Raw genomic sequence first — 19,140 nt, forward strand, 5'->3', positions numbered from 1 at the left:
GGCCCATAGCCTCTCCATCTGCCCCTCTCAAAAGACTCCATTGTTCCCAGCCGTCTGAGGCGAGAGAGAGAGCTAAAGAGAGCTATGAAGCTCGCCGGTGGGGCAGAGGCTGGGGTGGTGGGTGTTGGGCCAGCTGCCTAAAACCACACGGAGGAGAGGGAGCCAGACACAGAGCATCTCTGTGCGACTCGCAGCCTACTGTTGGAGCCTTGCCTCAGCTTAACAGCGCCGTATGAAAAACTCTACTACATGACATAAAAAACACACCTAACTGTCAGAGGGCTCAACCGACTTAACGGTTCGAGGCCATATGGTCGTCCATATTTGGTGTTGTTTGTCTCCCCTCTGAAAAAGGCTTGTTTTTGGTTTTTTTTTTTTTTTTTTTTTTTTTTTTAGAAAATTTGAAGCATTACTTAAATGGGCCAATCAGAGTGGGCAGCTGGAAGTAGCCCCTGTGGAAGCCTGTTAATGATGAGCTGGGCTTGGAAATAGAAAATAAGTGTCATGAGATTTTAACTGTCACAAGTATTTTGGCCTGATCAAGCGTGAATGGAGTGCTGCTCAAGAATGTGTTGACTTTTAGGCGTTGCCACGGTAACTATGTAATCTAATTGATAGGATAATGGATAGAAAAGATGAACGAATTGGAAAAGCTATTCAGAGATATTTCACGAACAAAAGACAAAAGAGAGCTTTCAGTGAAAAATTTAGTGAAATATTTTGTGGAGTGTTTTCCGTTTTTTATTGAAACAGTACGAACAAAAAAACACTGCAATTAAATAGAAGGTTCAAACAAATCAGATGGCACAAATTAAAGACCTAGAACTGATAATATGTGGCAAAGCAGAAGGGAGGACACAAACACATGTCGTTGCAAACGTTTGCAGTGTCTAAAGCCTATTCATTAAACATTACATCACTCATTCAGTGCACATATTAAACGAGTTTGTAAAGCAAGCAGAGCTAAGCTGAGACTTCATTATTTGTACACCCATTTAGCACACTTACAACTGCAAAAAATAACAAAATAGGGCATTGCTGCCTAACACTGTGCACTAAAACTAAGTGCAACTATAAAATGTCATCCTGTGCACACAATCTGGGGTTAGCTCAATTTAATGACTGGACGGCTGTTCTGGTAATCTACCTATTAACAGAGGTACTATGAATACATTGTTGAGACAATGCTAACACTATGTCTAACAACCACTGGCTGTGTTTAAAGCCTTTATATGGAACAAACCAGAAGTCAACAAAGCTGGGTTTTTTTTTGTTTTTTTTTGGAATGGGTGGCAGTTAAAAAGTACAGTCAATTCACATTAATAATGCACTTCAAAAGTTAAAATCCTCCTAACTACCTAGAGAATACCAGAGACAGTGGCACAAACCCTTCTGCTAAATTTCACAGATATGTATTAGGTTTTTATATGTCAGTGTTAAAGTGGGCAGAATGTCACGTTACTCTTGCAAATGAGGGTGCCTTTTTTCGTTCCTGTTAGCCCCATGCTAGCCCTCAGAGCTCACGAGTGTGAATGTCAGGACAACTTCTGCACACGGTGCTTCATACAGTTGGCCAACATGTCAGGGATTCTGGCTACATGAGAAAATGTTTTAACTGGTGCTCAGGGGTGTTTTGAAGGCCGCAACAATCGCCTAAAGGCTGCCTATATGTACTGTGTATTCCATAATATCAAATGCTAGCCTATGCAACTGCAACATATGAGAAAGTCATTAGCTGTATACTATGTAGTCCCCTTGCATTGTATATACATCTTGTGGAATTTGTAACAGTCTCTCTTGCTTTTTTCTCATTCCCACCTTCCATCTGTATTTCAATTCCTTTTTGTTTAACAGTATCTCGCATTTTTGTGTCCTTTTCCTGAACTTCATCACAAATCTAAGTCAGTCACTATAAGTATGCACTGTAAAGGAGATAGTTTTTCCCCCTACATGTCAGATAATCCCCTAGTTCGCTTCCTTTTTTAACAAAATGCATTTAAAAAGCCCTGAAATTCTTTGTGACAACCTGCTGTCACCTTGTTTTGTTTTCTCTGAGGGAGTGGGGGGGAGCCTTTTATATCAGCGGCTTCAGGGGGGGTCAGGGAGGTAGCGGGGGAGGTGAGGATGTTTGTTTATGTACCCCTCTTGTCTCGCACACATGTAACATATACATAAACACACACAAGCCTCCCTCCCCCTCTTTTTTTTGGCTACAGTCCAGAGTCCTGGTTAGATTAGTTAAGTTCTGGTATCGCGCTTGTTTTAATGATCGGAAATGACATCACAGTTCAGTAGTTCAGAATTTCCAGAACTTTGGGCGCTCCTGCTGCTTGGCTGGTTTTTTCCTCAAGGGCTGTAGAGTTAAAAAAAAAAAAAAAAAAAAAGAGAGAGAGAGAGAGAGAGAGAGAGAGAGAGAGGAGAGAAAATTAGTTTGCATAGATAATCACAGACTATCATTCACTAGTTGAAATGGGAATATTAATGGAAAGTTATAATTTCTACCGCAGTTAGAGGTTAAACTCATTTGAAAGTACCTCATCATTTTATAGCGTACAATTTATTTATCCATAATGAGGGCACATGGACATTGACAACAAAGTGGGGAGTGAAAACAGCTAGTTTGTACATTTAATTAAAAGATTAAAGATGTGGGTCAATACACAAAAAGAGACAACTTAAGGTTTACATAAGATGCTTGTTTATTACAAACCGAAAAAGGGAGACATTTTGTTTTAAAGCCTGGTTGTTTGAGGTTGAGATTTAGTTATTGGACTAAATTTTCCCCTTTTCAAGTGTAGCTTAAGTCAACAGGATTTCAAGATCATATACTGTGAAATAAACATTTTTAAAATAGACCAACAGTTGCAGAAAGTCTGATAATTAGTATAAAAAATAATACTCAAACAGAAGCTAAGGACTTTGTGCCGCTGCCCCACTCGTGACAAACAGAAGCCCTCTGTGTCTAGGGATCAAATCAAGCTGCTGATGTAAATAAAAACAAAAAGAAACAGTCTGCTTGATGACCAATGGCCACACAGACAGACACTGAGTCAATAAACAAGCTCATTTTAAGGCCAAATAGAGCCACTTGTCACCATGCATGACCAATCTTTCTCCTAGGGCCATGGGACTGTATGTCAGCAAAAGAGCAGCAACCATGAAGCTTTTGTTAGTAATTTGGGAGGCTGGGAGGAGGGGCATCTGTTACACATCTGTGAACTGAGACAATGATGGCTGGAGGGTTAAAATGATTAGCTGAAAGAATCAAACTGAGAAATTTACAGAAACCATAACGCTGTCTTTTTTTGCAGGCTTTTTGTTCTTGGCAGACCTGTGACACAAGAAACATTCATCATTAGCGAGACATGCAGCTCAAGACAGTATTCTCAACGGGAAAGGGTGTGATCCGTGGGTAAACCGTCCGTGGGATGGGCCCTCCATTACTCTCATGAGGGAAGGTCGACATGTTCAGCACTAGAGACCAATTGTGGTTGAGATGCTATGCAGTTCGTGTTGGGCATGCGAGTTCATCTTATCAAATGGCGCATTACATCACTGCCTGTGTTATTTCATCACAGGACGTGCCAGTGATGACTAAAAGCTCATGCAGCTTCACTCCATATTTAGAGGAAGACAGGAGTGATGACTCAGTGAACAACATTAATATAACTGTCTGTTCACATGGATTCAAGCTCTACGTCTGTGTGTGTGTGTGTGTGTGTGAGACATGTGTCCACCAGGACAGGCGAGGCGTACTTACGAGTATTTTCCCATCCTCCTCACCACAGCTATCACCACGGCGATGACGATGACCACTGCCAACAGAGCGCCAATCACGATGCCGACTACTTGGCCGGAGCTCAGGCCCTCTAGGAGACAAAAAGACAAGAGCAGGTCACATTTTCAGACTGTATTTTAAAAATTCATCAGTTTGTTTTTGATATTACTATTTTTATTCTACTATGTAGAAAGCCCCTTTAGTTTCAGGAATAATTTTCACACTTGGAATGCATCAAAAGCAGTCTGTCTATCTATTAGAAGATTAATTACCTCTGATGGTAAGCAAAAGAAAGGGAGGAGTGATACTTGGTTAAAAGCCTGCATGTGACCACAAAAATCCTTTCTGTCACTGGCAAACAGACCCACAGACTTTGAACTCATCTTACACATTGTATCAGTCAAACGCAGCTCCTGACTTTAAACTTCAAAGGTTTGCACCCAACTTCCACCACACACATTCCTCACCAACGACAACTTCTTCGTCCTTGTTGGGCATCTCTTCGCCTTCCAGGGCGGCTGTCGTCACCTCGGGTTGGGCGGGTGGCTCAGTGGGGGCTGCGGTCTCCACAGGAGGAAAACTGGTGACAAGGGGTTCCACTGCTCCAGAAGTAGCAGGAACAGGGCCTTCTGTCTCAGCGGTGGGCTCCATCTCTGCATGAACCGTGGTGGACGGAACATCCACCTCAGAGACAGCTTCTGATGGTGTGACTTCTGCAGGGGCCGCCGCTGCTGTGGTTGCAGGGGGACCGGTGATGACAGTAAGGTCCACTTCCGGAGCCTGGGTTTCCACAGCGGTGACATCTGCTGAGCTGTCAGTATGAGGCTCTGCAGTGAAAGCTTCCGGGAGCGTTGTGGGGCCTGGGGAGAGAAATCAGTGGAAAAATCACAGATTGGTTCACATGCAGGTATAAATACATAAATACAGCCTCTTTGCTGTGGCTGTGGAGCTGTTTGTGTGGATTGCTTTTGTTACATTTATTGTTGATGTCTATGTTTTGTGTTATAGGTGGTGCTGCTGAAAAACCATGTTGAAGAGCTTGGGCAAAATGCACTGTTTCATTTTAAGGTTTCATATATTTCTGTCTGTAATATCCATCCATCCATTATCTGTACCGCTTATCTGTTAAGGGTCGCCCTATACCAGCTGTCAGTGGGTGGGGTACACCCTGTACAGATCGCCAGTCCATCATGGGGCCAACACATACAGACAAACAACCATCCACACTCACATTCATACCTACAGGGAATTTAGAGTCACCAATTAACCTAACTTGCATGTCTTTGGATGGTGGGAGGAAGCCGGAGTACTCGGAGAGAACCATAGCAAGGAACAGGGACAAGATGCAAACTCCAACATGCAAACTCCACACTCGAACCCAGAACTTTCAACAGTGCTAACCACTGCACCACTGTGCCGCCCCCTGTCTGTAATATTCCTTTTCTAAAAGTTGAACAGTGTAATGGCTATAATAACTGTAAAACTGATATATAATTTGTGTAATTTTTCACTACTGAAAACACAGCACCTGAAATGTATATTTGTTTAAATGTTAACAAGATAATATTGCATCTCTAAACCAACAGTGCAGCATGCGTTTTATGTTTTGCTACCACTTGAACAGTCATGTTCATTTCAGTAGCAGGACAGAACGGCAACTGACACAGAAAAGTCCCCCAGTCTGTCAGTATGGGTCCAAATAAGGTCAAAATGAACAAGGTAAATATTTAGATTCCTCCATGACATGATGTCATGACGTGACCTCTCCTCTTTCTCACACCCTCTCGCACATGGCCACCATGACAGCGTGTCCACCACACCCCGTGACTTTATAAAACGTACATCATGTCTCTATCCCTCCACCCCTACCATCCTGTCTTTAGGGCTCTTTGCACACTGGCATGCCACATCCTCTGCCTCATTTCCTGCTGCAGCAAGCTGATATGTAAGGACAGCGCGGGAAGGCTTGTTAACCCTCAGCTGCTTAACATGTGCAGTCATTGGAGGGCGGGGTTGCGGGGACGACGCCTGATCATGAAAGACACACCACCACAAATGGGTGATTTGCTGTTTTTTTTACCAGCTCTACACAGGAAAGTTTGATGAAATGGTGGACCGAACACCTTGAGGAAATGTCAGTCACATATTTATTTATTAAAAGAAATATGGATACTTATTGTCAAATATTAATCATCACAGATTTGCCAGAGCTCAGAAGTCTGTGCTTGTAATAAAATGGAGGCTCCCATTTTGTATTTAGGAGCTGCATAAAGATGTGTATTTATCTTTGTGTCTTTCATCAAGGTCTGGACTATGAAGCAGCCTGGTTTGAACCTAATCATTTCCCTCCAATAACCCTAACTCCATCTCCCCACGTTCAACATCCTCCCAGCCACAACTGAAAGCTTAGCCTGGACAGCTCTGCTTCAAAATTAAGGAGGTAGATTTCAGTGTGGCACCAAAATTATGGTCTACAGTTAACTTTCCACTGACAAGATGTTGGCCTGAAGTCACTGCTTCTCCCTGAAAACTTTCTGACTGTAGTGAGCAGAAAAGAGCATCTGTGTAAGTCCTATAAATTTAGTGTCTGACATCATGCTCTCTCCATCTCAGTTTTCTTCAATTGTTCTAAATACTTGAAATAATAGAGAATACTTTACAAGGGTAAAAATAACTCTGAATGGCTGGACTTGTCTCACAACCGGTGCAGTTATTCCTAGTTCTGTGCTGGCTAGTGTGTTCATTAGCAACAGGCAGGGTAAATATAACAAAACATTTGTTCCCACTGCGGTTGAGTACTAAAGGGGGTTTTCAAACAGCGATTCAGACTGTTTGTTTGGAACGTCTGTAAGCAATGATAAAATGGTCCGTGCTTCACAGAGTATGGCCGTACGCTATGTGTAATCGCCCCCTCAAACTCCACTAACAATTGCTTCATTGTGTGTACAGTTCCCACAATTAGCTCTGAGTAGTATTTCCTCTCCACTGTGCTGGCTATCCTAACTTAATACAGCTACATTAGTGAGTCACACAGTAAGACTATTACAGTCTACATCCCACTCTCCTCCCGTTCCCTTTTAATGTATTTCTTACTCATCTTCGTCTCTGTGACTCTACCACTCCCTGAGGATAGGTTTATTGCTGCCTATACCTTTGAAAAGGCTGAATCCCCAGAGAGAAGGGGAGAGAATGAGAGGGGGTGGGGTGGGGTGGGTGGGACTCTGAGGGAACAGTAATGAAAAGCCAGGGGAGCAGGCCCCGTGTTCCCCTTTGCTGCTTGATTTCACCGTGAACATGGTCTGCATGGTCTTTGCTCACAGCAAGTTGGGTGTCTGTGTGTATGTTGGGCAACCCACTGTTAATCCTCCGTTGGGGGTGGGGGGGGGGCTGGCTTAGAGTACAGGGGTCAGATACAGAACAGGACCCCTGGAGCTGGTGAGGATTTCTACCAACAAGGGCAGACATGCAGACATGCCTCTGTGTACCCTAACACCTTAAAACACCTTTACACCTTAAAACCCCCAGAAGTTTAGAAGCACCGCGTAAAAACTCCACACTGAGAAAAAAAAACTAAACAAAAAACACTACAACACCACAAAGCTGGAAGCAGTCCCAGTTTCTTTTTCATTCTTTCAATCCTAGACTGGGATTACGTAATTGTGGCGTTGTTCTTATTCTTCCAAATTTTTCAGTGGTGTGCCCAGGTCATTTTACCCATGATTACATCATTTTGACCACACGTGCTTTCTCACATCCATTTCCATGTGAAGTAAGTGAAACAGCCTGAAATCACCCTGCCCCTCAATAAACGTTAGTAAGTGCCGCTGAGGTCATGTCTTTATGTATATGTGCGTGTGTTTAGTCACTGACTAGGCATTAAAGAGCTGATTCAACATATTTTCTGACTTTATTATTCTTACTCATTATGAAGTAAACATTATGAAGACGGGGAAGTAGAAGACAAATGGTGATGACACCATCTGTAAAAAATAGGTCACAGAAAGTAATTCAAATAATACTGGAGAAAAATAATTGTGACTGTGGATGACACTAGTTTTTAAAGTTTCCCTCAAATACGGTTTTAGTGATGGAATGTAGATGAATGTACAGGGACAGATGGAGAGGTGAGTGGAGAGAGTGAAAGAGTGAGGGAGGGACACAACGATATACACTGTGAGACAGGAAAAGAGGGAGTAGCAGCTTCCATCCATTACGATCACAATCAGCTGTCACGGAGGCCCCCCATTTGTGTTTATGTGTGTGTATGTGTGTGAGTGAGTTACTAATTCACAGTCCCGTGTGGGAGGGAAAGGGTCCATGCAGACGGCGCGAGGGAGTGTGAGCGTATCCACCTTCGCAGCCCAGGAATGTTTTTGCAGCGCTGGAAGGAGGGAAATGTGAGAGATATAGGCGTCCCCCGCCCATCTCACTGCGCTATGATGAGATGCTGTGCAGCGTAAACTCCCCCCCCCCCACTAAAACCAGTAGGAGTCAGCTGTGGAGATATTGAGGCGTGCCACAAACTGCTCACTGGGGAGTTTAAGCAGGAGACAGGCCGAAGTGGAATATTCTCAGCCGGTCTTATCACAGATGCAACACAATGAGCCTCCACATTCGTGTAGGATTTTTTTCCCCCCTCCTGGTCTAAGTTAGATAGGAGGACATGCAGCACATCCCATCTGGACTCTATCACCAGGGACACAAACTGGTACCAGACCTGGATCAAGAGGGCCTTTAATCTTAGGCCTAACGAGTCTGATTAAATTCCTTAAATGTAATGAATCATGAACCACCAACCACTGCAGAAATGATAAAATAAACATGCTGATGGAGCATCACTCCAAGCTCTCCAACTCCCTCCGACTCTTCCAAAAAAAAATTCAACACCCCAGACATAAGCAATACCCCCTGACCTCTACAGTTTTATCAGCTGAGCCTCTTAATGTATTTCTAATCTTGCTAACCTTCAAATCCAACTCCCACATCATAAAACACCCACCCAGTTGTGTAAGTGTTCCTTAGTCAGCGGCTCCATTTTTTTCTTACTTTCCCTTGCACCATGTCTCACCCTGCAACACATGTAGGTGCTAGAGATATGTACTCAACAGAGGAGACACATAAAACCCTCCACAGTGAGGTTTGGTTTGGGCCGTACTCTGCTATTTTTTTAGACATGTTTTTGGTGCACCACTCTCATCTGACAGGAGCTGAAGTCCTGCTACTGTTTCGAGCTGTCAGGGCTTTGGGCTTGGTCCGGGCTGTAACGGCCCTCTGCCTCTTTTCCATAAACAGATGTTTCTTTCTCCTTGTGGAAATTTTTGAGTGAGCAAATTTAAAAAAAAAAAAAAAAAAAAAAAAATCTCAAAATGAGACTTGGCTGACGTGAGAAGTGCATGTTCGTCATGGTCCCTCTTTACCGGCATATTTGGAGCATGAGCGCAACATTTGAGTCATTTCTAGAAGTGGGCACTGACAAAGGGCATTGACCTCTCCCTTCAGCGGCCAGATGTGACAGGGATGTTATAGGCCCAGGGACGCAGACAAAACTCATTAAGAAGGAGACCAGACGAGGGGGGAGCAGCATTGTGAGGGAGGAGGTGAAGTGTTTTACAGGATACATGGGGTTTTGCTAGTTAAGTGAGCAGGCTCAAGGAAGCTAAAAGATCCCATTTGGGAAGCATAGGATGTGGAGTGAGCTATTTTCTTCTCTTTGAAAACGTGAGACACTCAGAAAGTTTAAGGACTCTTTTTCAGAGTAAACCTCCATGGAAATGGGGCAGGCATGCCGTCTCCGACCGGTAAAGGTTGTTGTTTAAAAATAGACCCAGCCCCTCTCTCCCCCCCCCCCCCCCCCACCAAAAAGAAAAAAAAAAAAAAAAAAAAAACCCAAACCTGTCCCCCAGGGGTCCAGACTCATCAAGCTGCACCAGGGGAAGGGGGCAGAGAATTGGAGGAAGGCGGAGAGATGAGGGGGGAGGGGGGGGGGAGGGAGTTCAAGTGGTAGCGCTTTATACCCCACCAAAGATGGGTAAATGCCAAGGGGCGGCACGCCACACGGTTTAATAACACGCGGGTAAAAGAGGGTGGGGCACCTCTTAAAGCTCATCAAGTACCGGGTGCTCTCTCTCTTTCTCTCTTTTCCTGTCTCTTGCTCCTCTCACTCTCTCTCATCCATATGACCCTCTTAAATATAGAGCCTCTCTCTATTAATACACACACGCAAAACCAGCCCTGCCCTGCCCTACAGTTCCCTCAGGCCTCAGCCACACACACCCCTCCACCTCCCCGTGTCTGCTGCCCCCCCCCCCCGACAAACAGTGCTGGTCAAGGCAAAGGAAGGAAGCAGGAAGAAAGAAAGGAAAAAAGAGACTTACATGGATAAAGAGAGGCAAGAGAGGGTAGAGATGCTGAGGGGAAGGGGGGAAAGAGAGGAAAAGGAATAAAGTAAGAGAGAAATGAGAGAATCAGGGGTAAAGTGAGAGGAGCCAGTGAATAAATGTGTACGGTGTATGTTACAGTTTACAGCTGCCCACCACCCCATCCCTCCCTCCCTCCCTTCGTCCCTGTGTATGAGCACTGATTTTGGGAGGTTTCCAAAGGATATTCCTTTCTTCTCTTAGCCAGTGCCAAGAATTTACAGACACGAGGCGGCAGAGCTCCTGCTATTATATCACACTTCTCCCTCGTGTCTTCAAATCAAACTTTTCCTCCTGTCTGAGGCTCAGGAGTAATGTGAAAACGAACAAGAGAGACAGCCATGCGGAGGGAGGAGGATCTGTTTAAAATCAACACAGGCTATCCCCCTCTTTGTTAAATTAACACCTTCACCCAGAGTTTTGTGTTTTCAGTGGAGTGGTTCTCAGCTAAGGTGGTACGTATGGGTTAAACTTAAAAGCGAGCAGATGCCAGAAGCAGTTTTCAGTCATGATTTGTCAGTAAAAACATAAAGAATATTTCAAGTGTCTAAAATTATTTGAATGTAACAAAACGTATAGCCAATTAATAGAAACATCAATTAAAATTGAGCTTATTTTTCAGTCTGAAACCAGCCTCCAGAGTGTTATTGCTCAACTAGCAGGGATTAAAGCAGACAAAGAGTGGTGTGGTGTGGGCACATGGAGGCAGAGGGAGAGAGGGGACACGGTGTGCTAACAGCAGGACGGTGATAGCAGAGAGTTCACTTACTTGCATGTGTGAAGGCACAGAAAGGGCCAACCAGGGCCAGCAGGAGCAGCAGCTGAACATTCATCGTGGTGGAAACTTTTCTCCTCCAGTCACAACCTTTAGGGACTCCCTCAGGGCAAAGAGCACGACACCAGAGCCCTTGTACACGCTGCCGCACACACGCCAGACACACACACCACAGAGATGCACACACACACACACGCACACACCAGCCGGCCTCTCCAGAGGGGAAGGGTGAAGGACCCAAAAAAGGTCTAGAATGAAAAAGTCTTCGCAGGGAAGTTTGGGAAAAGTAGCAGCCTGAAATCCTGTTAACCTGCGGAGGTGGAGACAGGCGGGATAGAGCCGGCACTGGGTTGCTGTCGCAGCTGGAGGAGGGAGACGAAGAATGGTGGAGGGATGTAGAGAGGGACAAGAGAAAAGAGAGGAACTGTGGCCACTTTGAGGAAGTGAAGAGAGAGAGAGAGAAATAGAGAGAGAGAGGGAGAGTAGGGGAGGAGGAGGGGTGCTGGTGGTGGTGGTGGGGCTGGGCGGGTTGAGGAGCAAGGGGCAGGTTGGGTTGGGAGGAGGGAGTCTGGATTGGGGCAGTAAGGTGGTTTCAGCCCGCGTGGTCCAGCCCAGCTCTCCTCTGGGTACACTGCCAACTGCTGTTAGCAGTATCAGCAGCACTCACACATGCAAACACACATTCTGAAATAAAGATTAAAAGACCGTTAATGTGTTTTGCCTTGTTTGTATCAAGACAAGACAAGCACTTCAAACTGGACAGCTTATAAAATAAGACGGTAGGTTGTAGCAACAAGTTTCTAAATGCTCTCTGAATGAATGGAGAGAAAAGTACACAGAGCCTTGAGCTGTCTTTAATGATCCTTAATCATAGAGGTAAGAGCCAAGAAAGTGTCTTCAATAGAAAAGGGCTTCACTAGATATTGCCTGTTACATTCTTTAACAGTGCTTAACTCTTAATAAAAGCAAACAGTGAGTGAAACAAGCATCCTTAATGCATCTGTATCGATCTTTGAAATCATCAATCTTGTTTTTGAAAAGAAAAAGCGGCAGCACACATCTTTGGCTGACAAAGCGTGGCGAGAGAGAGCTGTTTTTTAAAACAGGTTTTCCCAATGAAAAGGAGCCGTAAATACAGTTAGAACATTGTGTGACTTTCACACAGGCGAGCATGGGTGGTCTGCTGAGTTTACATGCGACGGTAGGGCAAACAGACTGTTGCCTGGACCTAGGCTGACACCTGTTGGACAACAAGCTACAGGGGTCAACACGGCACAAAGCCAAGGGATTTGTTATCTCCAACAGTTATCTTAACAACCATACTCTAAGTCTTTCTCAGTTCCTTTAGTTTTGTTTTAGCCTGAAAATTCAAACTACAGAAAGACTGAAGCTGCATGTTATATTTAGAGTCATGAAAAGCACAAGGACTTGTCCAGCAACATTGAAGGTTTCTGTGCAAAAACCTGCAAACACGAAAACAGCTGATGAAATAACGACAGCAGATGCGAGGTTAGCGCAGTAAAAATGGTCAATGACATTTTAATAAACACTGAAACAGATTTTAACTGTTGAACTGCCATACACAGATTATTTATGACACACAAAACGCCAACGCCAAAGTGTTTGTTTTTTTGTATTTTGTTTTTTACCACTTATTTACAATATACTGAAGGTATATACATACTGTGTCTCCTGAAGGACAGATAACAAAATACTTTCTCTCCATTTGCTGTTTTGTTTTCATTAGTCCGTGTTTTTCAAGGGCAAACAGAGGGGTAACATACTGTTATTTACAAGGACAACAACACACAAACATACAAGATATATATGCTGGTCACTGTAATACAGCATTTAATGGCAATAATAAAGAGTATTTTTCTTTCTTTTTTTTTTCTACATTGAGACCTTGTTTTGACCATCTGAACAATCACTGAGATCATTTCAAACCCAAGAGCACTTTAAGGTCTCATATTTCACTGCGTACCCACTTAATACAAACAAAGTACTTGTTTCTTATGTGTATCTTCCGAGCTGTACGGAGCTGTATGCTAAAGGAAAAATCAGAGAGGACTATACACACTTGTACACACAGACAAAATTAAACATCACAGTAAAAAAAAAAAAGTTGAATATTTGAAACTTTTGCTTAGTCTTTGCTCTTTTGCTGCTCTGTTATTTTTTTAAAATGTCTTTTGAAACAAAAAAATAAAAAACGTTCACCGTTTTCTTTTGTTTTTCTCATTCACTAGATGCTATCAAGCTTCATGTTGTGCAAAAAACTGCTCATCTTCTCCTAAATGAGGCAGCGTGAAGTCACAGCCGGCCTTCTCTGCCTGGTTGTAAGTGATATGCACTTTCCCCTAAAATTATGAAACCTTGAAAAACTGAATTATATCCCAGAAAACAACACGTTATTGTTGACAAAAGTCCAAGTCTTATCAGCGTCTCATTTGTATTTAAATTAGTGGCTGTTGTTTGAACTACTGAAAAACGTATTCCACAGTATTTCACATGAGTTAGCTTATAAGCTGACAAATGAACATTTTAAACATTTCGCCGAGACGCTCGCTGTTCGCCAACAGGAAGTGAACACTGACGGCACCGTACAACACACACAGGTAACCTCACATATAGAGATGTAAATGGCAGAGATGTGAAGATGTTTGTGAATGTAACACCCTGAGAACATGGCACCATGGACTGTTCCACACACACATAATGACAGTTAAAAGTGATAAAATTAACAGAAAAAAGTTCAGAGTTGCCGTCTGTTGTGACAGAACAGAGATGAAGTAAAAACAGACTGTGGTGCATAGAACGTTTTTTTTTTTGTTTTTGTTTTTTTTTTTTAGGCAGAGGAAGCAAAATGGTGCCTGTTTTAACCAGCAGGTGGTGGTCCACTCAACCGTTACTGATTCAAGTTGAACAGGTACACCTTCTTCAGAAATCCTCCTTTAGACTGGAGCCATAAAGATTAGTGAAAAAAGAAACGTTACAAGGAGAAAAGGATGCAGTAGTTTGACCTGCTGAATGTGTGTGAATGTGTGTGACAAGTTATTTTCTGCAGGGAGTTTTGAAGAGGACAAGGTTTCTATTCATATTTTGCAGACATGGGACACAAGTTACAGCAGGAAACAGAGAAGATTTGAGAAAACGAAAGGTAAATAATTCACAGACGATTCGACAACACTTTGGCGATTTGTAACCCTGTTGGCACTGTGTGTGTGTGTTGTGTGTGTGTGTGTGTGTGTGTGGTGAGGGAGAGGGCGGGGGGATCAACATGAGACAATTCAGAGAGCTTCAGATGTCCTTTTGCTTTGGATGATGTGTGTTTACATCTTGGCTTGGTCCAATCCCATTTAAGTTTTTTTTTTTTTTTTTTAAATAATGATTGTCTTTAGAGTCATCAACCACTTGTACCAGAAAAAAAGGCCAGCAAAATTAGAGAAAGGTTACTTTCTGTTTGTTTTCTGTTGGATTGTCTTCTGTTTTTTCACACTGGTGAAAGGAGCAGGTTGGCCAGTTCCATACCTCACCTGTTATCACATGACGTGTCCGTGACTCTCATTTCCAGGCTCTCGTTTCCTTCTCTCTGTTCCACCGATGGCTCCGTTTTTTGTTCTTTTAGACAATGGAGTCCCAGTCAAAGTCATCCTGGATGTCGTCTGCAGCGAGCATGCGTCTCACCTGGAAGTGTGCTGGAGGCAGCGTGTGTTGTTGTTGCTGCTGGCTCAGCTGACTGTGATGACCTGGACGTGGAAGACAGTGGGAGTGAGATTTCAGTACTTCTGAGTCGTTGCCGCTAACTTCATTTATTTATTTATTTTTAAATATGTGAGAAGAACTGTTAGAATAGAAAAGGAGGTTTTGTATGATCATGACAAGGACATCAGCAGCTGTCAAAAACAGCTGAAGTCCTATTAACAGCGTCAAATAATCCACAGAGGCTGGAGCTAAAGTCTCTCCTAGTGGTTTTAACAACTGCTGATTCTAATGTGGTGACACACATACTTAGCACTTAGCATGGCATCTTAGTGATTTCAGTGACACACTGTGATTTACTTTTGAGAAAAAGAAGTCGACAAAAATGACACATTACATCTTGTAATAATACAAACCAATGCAAGTAAGGCTACTGTATCTTTATGAAGCTTATAGACAGGTGCTAATTCAACTGTATCATAACATGTGATACTTGTGTGTGTGTGTCATTGTGACAGTGTGTTGCGTTCTTTCTACTGTAAGTATCTTTATCTTGACACATCCTGAGCTGTCCTTGCTACAACAGGACCATTTAAAATCCTGTAAATTGTACTGAACAGGGTCGTCTTGCAGCAGGAAACAGGGAACAGAAAAACCTTGGTATTTAATTAATTCATTTTGTTTATGAATTCATTTTCTAAACCAAATTCTGTATATTCTAAAATTATTTTTTTCTCTGAAAAAAATTAAACAATTCATCTTAATGGGGTACTCAACCAGTTTTACTCATGAAAATAAGTTGGCTAGTTGTAGTTATAAGTGATATCTCTTATCTTAATCTTAAATCATGGGTGCAACAAATTTGATCATTCTCTTTTAAATCTGTGTCTTGTCAGTCCCCAATTTTATACAAGCCCATTTCTAAATTGCTGGAGTTTTGCTATAACTGTACCACTGCCACTCATTCTCCACGCCAGTCTGCAACACCCTTGTATATACAGTACATATGTATCTATGAATTGTTGTCAGTGCAGAGATTAAAATGAATGTGCTATCCTCATATTCATATTGAATTTATGGTTCTTTTCCTCATGGTTTGACATCATCATGATCATTATGTTAAAGTACTTCTGTATGACTGATACTAGCACAGGCACTGTCACAATTCTGACACCGACAAACACACACTTGCCTGCATATAAACCTGCTCACACACAGTAAATATACGCTGCATTTCTACGGGCTCCTCCTGACCTGTTAAGAGAGCGATGGAGGAGTCACCTGTCATGGTGGGAGCCGTGCTGCTCAAAGGAGGCATGTGGGGGTATCCTGGCGGGCCCATCAGAGAGGAAATGTTCTGTCTCGAGTCCATGTACATGTTCCCTGTGGGAGAACAGACAAAAGGGCAATGACTAACTGTCAGATTAGCATCCCGTCTTTCCCACATGCGTATGCGTCTTCGCAGAACACGAGCTGTTATCATGTGCACTCACAGATTTACTGGCATCTTATGCTAAGCTAGAGAACTCAGTCACTCAGTGGATTTCCCGCTGTTGAAATATCTGCATGTTTTTACTCCAGCTGCCATGAAGCTGACAAAATCCATAATTCCCTTGTAAATTATATAATGGGGAGACAATGACTCAGTGAGGAGAGAGACTGTAATTAAGCTTCATGGCCTGAAGTTTCAACCCTGATCACAGCAAACAAATGAAAAAATGTCACAGAGCAAGTCTCTGGATACTTTTTGATTTATGTGATGGCTAGAGTTAAAAGTCAATTTGCAGGTTTTATCTAGAGATAAGCTCATAGAGTGTGGCTTTGTCAGGTAAAAATCTAAACCTCTTTAAATAATTTAGTTCATATCTTTTTCATGTTATGATTTTATCAAAATATCAGGATCTCTAAAAACCAGCCTTGTTTCAGCTCAGTTACATTGAGACAATATATAAGGAGAGTTTATCTCAACCTGGCTTTCTTTCTTTTTTTCCATCATTCCTTCTTTTGTCTTTCTTTCTTTCTTTCTTTCTTTCTTTCCTTCCTGTTCTTCTTCATTATCCCAAAAATGGAGATATGAATTTTTCCTCAGGCAGCGCAACTTAACTCTAAAAGTAAACTACTTAAGTACAATTAACAGATAATACTGTTTTTCTTCCACTTAAAATGAAGTACTTATTTGAATGGACGTTTTATTCTGTTGTGACCTGCCAGGCTATTAAAGTGAATGCTGTACATGCTTTTGTGTATTTACATACTGACCCGTGCTGATGTGTTGGTTATGTTGGTTGTGCTGCCCATGCTGATTGTGCTGGCTGGCCTTTGGGTGCATGGCCCCGTGCGGCTGAGCCGGGTGTTGTGGTGCCCCTGGTGGTGTCGGGTGTTGGACCTGAGGTTGTGGGTGGGTGGCGCCCTGAGGGGGTATGACCCCTGTGGCTGTGAAGAACTGGTTAATGGAGGAACACAGGTCAGCCATCTGGGCGGCGTCCAGCGACCAGTTGTTGAGCTCAGCCTGCCGCATACTTTCCTTTAGACCTGACTCAGACAGACAGAGGAGGGAAAGATGGACAGTGACAATCAGTTAATGTCCAGCTTTTATCATTACCGCCACCAAGGAGGTCGTGTTTTCACCTGTGTCTGTTTGTTGGTTTATTTAAACAAAACGCACTGAACCAATCTGCACTGAACTTGATGGAATGGGGCATGAGCGTGGGAAAGACCCATTGAATTTGAGTGTGGATCTAGATTTTTTTTTTTTAAATCCTGTTTCTTAACATCTGAAACAGGGCATTTTTCAATGTTTTAATCAGTTTCTCAAGAAATAATTTATGGATCTAGATGTAATAAATCAGATGTCTTTATGGCGTTTAGATCTATGAGTGTGTACGATTTGGTGCAGATCCAGACAATAATCAGGATCTGGCAGGCACCGGCCTTTCGTATCTACTGTGTATGACTTACTAATGTTTTGTGACAAATAAAACACTTCTGTTATCAGACTACTTCCTTTTTCCTGTTATTTTTAAGAGCTAGACAGTGGTGTAGGATTGTTTGGTGTTGGCAGAGGTATACCCTCTTCTGAGTGCTATTCCAGATTCAAGTTAACTGCTTGAACCAAATGTTCTCAGTATGTAACACAATTTTCCCCTTGAACAGCTTCAACGTTTGATAAAACCATTTGCGATATCAAAATTCCTAACTTAACTTGTTCACAACTTCACCTGTGAAGCTACATATGATGTGTGCGGATCAAAAAGAAGTGAATTACCAGTCATGATCAACGTTATTAATAGAAAACAAAGTATGAACACTAATCTTTTCATTTAGCATTTAACTATCTTGCTTCATAAGTGAGGTCCAGTGTTGTTCAACCTATGAGCTTGTGTTTACAGATGTAAAGTCACATCTCCTTCACATTAGACTGACAATAATACAGTCTTACTTACTTCCTTTCCAGAAATGACCTAACAAATGCTGAGCTTCCAACAAATAAATTATATCTTTGATATATTATTGTAACGTTACATCCAGCATAAGACTTCCACCATGATTTTGCTGTCAGTACTGCTCCACCTTGATAACAAGGCACAGAACACTGCTGTCCTGACCACATACCTGTTCACATCTCACACGATGCAGAACGAGACCCTGAACCTGCAACACCTCCTTTTCTTACTTGCTTCTGGCAACAAGAGACACACCCAAGCGTCTATTCAACAGACAAGTCCTCTGATATTTCTCTAAATCAAATTCATATGGCTCGTGTTTGGCAGCGACAGACATGAGAGGCTCAGCTCCTGCTCTTTGGAGGCGCGCCAGAGACGGCGGAGGATGGCATTACGGCAGTGCGAGGGAGGTCAAGCGCTGCAGGAGGACGGAGAGGGAGAGGGAGAGAGAGGGAGAGAGAGAGAGAGGGAGAGAGGCAGTGGCAGCCTGTGTGTTGTAAGACCAGCCGTCATCATCCATCGTGTGTGGATGTTGCCGGCTTTGTGCGCTGACCGTGATAAGAGGCTGTTACTGAGCCGGGGCCTAATTGGATTATTCACATCATACAATTGGGAGGGAGGCTGTGTGTGTGTGTGTGTGTGTGTGTGTGCATGTGTGTGTGTGTGTGTGCATGTGTGTGTGCAAGAGAGAGAGAGAGAGAGAGAGAGAGAGAGAGAGAGAGAGAAAGGAAACCAGAGAGTGGCAACCTCTCTGATGCAGGATAATGACTTTTATTAGGCCAGTACTATTACAGCACTGGATATTATAATATTGTGCCTCAAGGGTGAGTTTATATGAAAGTGTAAAGAGGAATCATAATGGTTTAATCAAAATAACTGATCAGCATCATAACCACTTTATCAGTTCTCGCTGTGTCGAAACAGGCTGCAGTAGACAGCTTTATCAATGTCCTTTTCAGATGCTGTCTACACTGATGACACCAGGACTGTTAGTGATGCCTGTGTGTGTGTGTGTGTGTGTGTGTG

The 19,140-nt window shown here is 42.9% G+C and overlaps 2 protein-coding genes across 9 annotated transcripts in view; both read right to left on the reverse strand.

Annotated features, from left to right (window-relative positions):
- Nucleotides 1-706: 706 nt before the first annotated feature.
- Nucleotides 707-11,382, reverse strand: si:ch211-156j16.1 (uncharacterized protein LOC564557 homolog). Its single transcript, XM_018688988.2, has 4 exons — nucleotides 10,964-11,382; nucleotides 4,246-4,638; nucleotides 3,761-3,869; nucleotides 707-2,353 (listed from the first exon to the last, which is right to left on the reverse strand). The coding sequence occupies exons 1-4, from the start codon at nucleotides 11,025-11,027 to the stop codon at nucleotides 2,347-2,349; spliced, it is 573 nt and encodes a 190-aa protein (XP_018544504.1). The 5' UTR covers nucleotides 11,028-11,382; the 3' UTR covers nucleotides 707-2,346.
- Nucleotides 11,383-11,519: 137 nt separating this feature from the next.
- LOC108891707 (forkhead box protein J3) overlaps nucleotides 11,520-19,140 on the reverse strand; it is a 58,990-nt gene continuing 51,369 nt past the window's right edge. For 5 of the 8 annotated variants that reach the window (XM_018688982.2, XM_018688986.2, XM_018688984.2 and 2 more), the window contains 3 exons: nucleotides 16,931-17,203; nucleotides 15,926-16,054; nucleotides 14,229-14,718 (listed from right to left, as the gene is read on the reverse strand). In XM_018688982.2, coding sequence (XP_018544498.1) covers nucleotides 14,594-14,718; nucleotides 15,926-16,054; nucleotides 16,931-17,203 — 527 coding nt within the window. In that variant the 3' untranslated portion in view covers nucleotides 14,229-14,593. Of the gene's footprint in view, nucleotides 11,654-14,228; nucleotides 14,719-15,925; nucleotides 16,055-16,930; nucleotides 17,204-19,140 lie in introns of those variants that run through there. The other 3 variants (XM_018688987.2, XM_018688985.2, XR_001962348.2) reach the window with 2 other exon arrangements.

This window comes from Lates calcarifer, linkage group LG6 (genome assembly GCF_001640805.2).
Source record: "Lates calcarifer isolate ASB-BC8 linkage group LG6, TLL_Latcal_v3, whole genome shotgun sequence".
In the NCBI taxonomy this organism is placed as follows: Eukaryota; Metazoa; Chordata; class Actinopteri; family Centropomidae; genus Lates; species Lates calcarifer.

Coding starts and splice junctions, on each gene's coding strand:
- si:ch211-156j16.1 (XM_018688988.2), bottom strand. CDS start 11,027: ATGAATGTTCAGCTGCTGCTCCTGCTGGCCCTGGTTGGCCCTTTCTGT. Junction 4,639..10,963: donor CTGTGCCTTCACACATGCAA/GTAAGTGAACTC, acceptor TTCTCTCCCCAG/GCCCCACAACGCTCCCGGAA. Junction 3,870..4,245: donor GGACGAAGAAGTTGTCGTTG/GTGAGGAATGTG, acceptor TTTGTCTCCTAG/AGGGCCTGAGCTCCGGCCAA.